Source organism: Macadamia integrifolia, unplaced genomic scaffold (genome assembly GCF_013358625.1).
Source record: "Macadamia integrifolia cultivar HAES 741 unplaced genomic scaffold, SCU_Mint_v3 scaffold3856, whole genome shotgun sequence".
Classification (NCBI taxonomy): domain Eukaryota; kingdom Viridiplantae; phylum Streptophyta; class Magnoliopsida; order Proteales; family Proteaceae; genus Macadamia; species Macadamia integrifolia.
This window is the reverse complement of record NW_024869894.1, coordinates 1-2,365: the sequence shown is the minus strand read 5'-3', so window position 1 is coordinate 2,365 and position 2,365 is coordinate 1. Positions and strand designations below refer to the sequence as shown.

Genomic DNA, 2,365 nt, shown 5'->3' with positions numbered 1-2,365 from the left:
GGATGCTATATTAACTTTTTTGATAAATAAATTTCTGTTACAGATGACTTCTTCTATGCCCCCACTCATGATAGCAACTTGTGAAATTTGTGGGAAGAGTTGTGGTAAATATACAACCAAGTCGGGTAAAAATATTGGAAGAGAATTTTTCAAGTGTGAAGATTCATGTAATTTTTTCATGTGGGTGGACCAACTACATCTATGTAGATGTGGTAAAGGTCAATGCAAAGTACGAACTGCGACGAAAGGTCCAAACAAGGGACAGTATTTTCTATGTTGCCCAAGTTCAACTGGGGTAATTTATTTCTACGATTGACCTATACCTATAGATAATTTATGATTTTTGTTTAATTCGATGTTAAATTTCAACGACCCTAATCACATCTATTATTTGATATAGATTGATAACCGTGGATGTGGTATGTTTGTATGGTTGAAAGATGAAACACATATCTCTACCATACAACATACATTATGTTCAGAAAACTCAAGCTCAACATCAACATTATCCAGACCACTTTCCGTTTCGAACGAGTACATGAAAGGATATCTGGAAGGGACACTTAAAGGATTAGAGGACCAAACAAATAAGATGAAAGACATCCTCCATGCATTCAAGTCTTTAGACTTGGAAAAAAAGTGAAAATTTGGGGAATTATGTAATAGTTAACTTACACAAGGCATTGTTAATACTGTATTTTATTCATCTTTTGGAAACCATGTTTTTTTTCGTTGGTGTGTAATATTTTATTGTCCCAAAAAAATTTATATGCTTATAGTATTTTAATGTTATTTTTGTAATTATTGACTTAAAAGAAAAAAAAAAACCGTTTCTGAAACAAGTATTACCAAACGGCAGAAATGTCGTTTCTTGGTTCTGAAACTGTTCTAGAAACAGATTCACCAAACAACCTTAAATCGTTTAAAAACGGCGTTTTGACACAGAAACTGAAATTTCCGTTTCTGGAACAGAAACGATACCAAACGGAGCCAGCGTTTGATAAAACTGTTTCGTTTCACTTGTTTTCAGAAATAGAAATAGAAATTTCTACCAATTTTTTGTTCAAGAAACAACCCAAGAGACACTGTTTCTAGAAACGATTTATGATCATTCTTACACTGGTTACTATCAACTTTTAAAAACATGACTTATCAAATACCCTCAATCCCATTTCTATTTCTAGAAACAAAAATTTATGTTCTTATTGACAGGAACAGCACAGAAACGTTATCAAAGAGGCTTAATCGGAAACCCAATTGTTTCCAATTGACCATCGGTTGTGTGTTCTGAATGCATGGCAACCCTACCAACTTCATAGGATTACAAAGATTTGAACTTTTAAGGCAAACGTCACACCAACCTCTTTTGAGGATCTCGGGTACGGACTACGGATTAACCCTTTGCTTCGATCGAGTCCGAACCTTGAATCCACAGGCCATACTCCATACTCGAGGCCTGTCAAAGCTGAATTTCATCGAAGAGAATTTCTTTTCAACATCTTAATTGAGAACACACGACAAGTGGAAAATGCAGATTTTCAAAGGGCTCGTACTTAAGCGTTCCCATGGAATTCGTAGATTTCTTCCCCAGTACAGAAACCTCTGCTCCCATAGCATCAACCCAGATGATAACGAGGAACTTCAAAATCAAGTGAGTATTCTATCCAATCCTTCCAAGCTAAGACTATTATCGCTCGAATTTACGCTTATTTTGATGTTACAGGTGCTAGTAGAAGGCAAAGGTCATTCTCGAACAGCTATTCTCAACAGACCCTCTGCCCTCAATGCTCTTACAGCTTCAATGGTGTTCTCCTTTATTTATTTATTTTTTTTATCTCAATATTTATGGTTTTGTTTTCTGGGTTTCTCCTATTTTGCTATTCCATTATGACCCTCAATGTTGTTTCTTTTATCTTCAGGGAGTGCGTTTGAAAAAACTGTACGAGTCCTGGGAAGGAAATCCTGATATTGGTTTCGTCGTGATGAAGGTTAGTGATTTTGTTCTGTATTGATTCAAATAATCTCTACAGCGGAAATTTTTTTGATGGAGATCAATGGACTTACCATTGAGTCCCAAAATCTGTCCCATATTGTTCATGATTGACTCTTCTTGGCTTTGCTGTAATTGTAAACCTGCAACACCATTCAAGGTTCTATCCCTCTTTGGTCTCTCACTTTATGACAATGGATGATGGTTCTCCAATTTTGTCTGTCCATGACTAGAGAGATATGCACCATCAAGCTTATATATATACCTCACCATCAAGGGATATTGGCACTTAAGGGAGTTAAACTGCCTATCCACATAAGCAACTCAAGGTCTGATGTGGCAATTAGGTCCAAATCAGCCAAAATTCCTTTCTTT

The 2,365-nt window shown here is 36.0% G+C and overlaps 1 protein-coding gene across 1 annotated transcript; it reads left to right on the top strand.

Annotated features, from left to right (window-relative positions):
- The first annotated feature begins 1,260 nt into the window (after window positions 1-1,260).
- LOC122068415 (3-hydroxyisobutyryl-CoA hydrolase-like protein 1, mitochondrial) lies at window positions 1,261-2,331 on the top strand. The gene is made up of 3 exons (XM_042632269.1): window positions 1,261-1,651; window positions 1,724-1,804; window positions 1,920-2,331. Exons 1-3 carry the CDS (start codon window positions 1,529-1,531, stop codon window positions 2,010-2,012), a joined length of 297 nt encoding a protein of 98 aa, XP_042488203.1. The 5' UTR covers window positions 1,261-1,528; the 3' UTR covers window positions 2,013-2,331.
- Window positions 2,332-2,365: the final 34 nt, after the last annotated feature.

What these genes read in the sequence shown, in the direction of transcription:
- LOC122068415 (XM_042632269.1), top strand. Translation starts at nt 1,529, where the DNA reads ATGCAGATTTTCAAAGGGCTCGTACTTAAGCGTTCCCATGGAATTCGT. An exon ending in ACGAGGAACTTCAAAATCAA is followed by an intron (nt 1,652 to 1,723) that starts GTGAGTATTCTA and finishes TTGATGTTACAG; the next exon opens with GTGCTAGTAGAAGGCAAAGG. An exon ending in ATGCTCTTACAGCTTCAATG is followed by an intron (nt 1,805 to 1,919) that starts GTGTTCTCCTTT and finishes TTTTATCTTCAG; the next exon opens with GGAGTGCGTTTGAAAAAACT.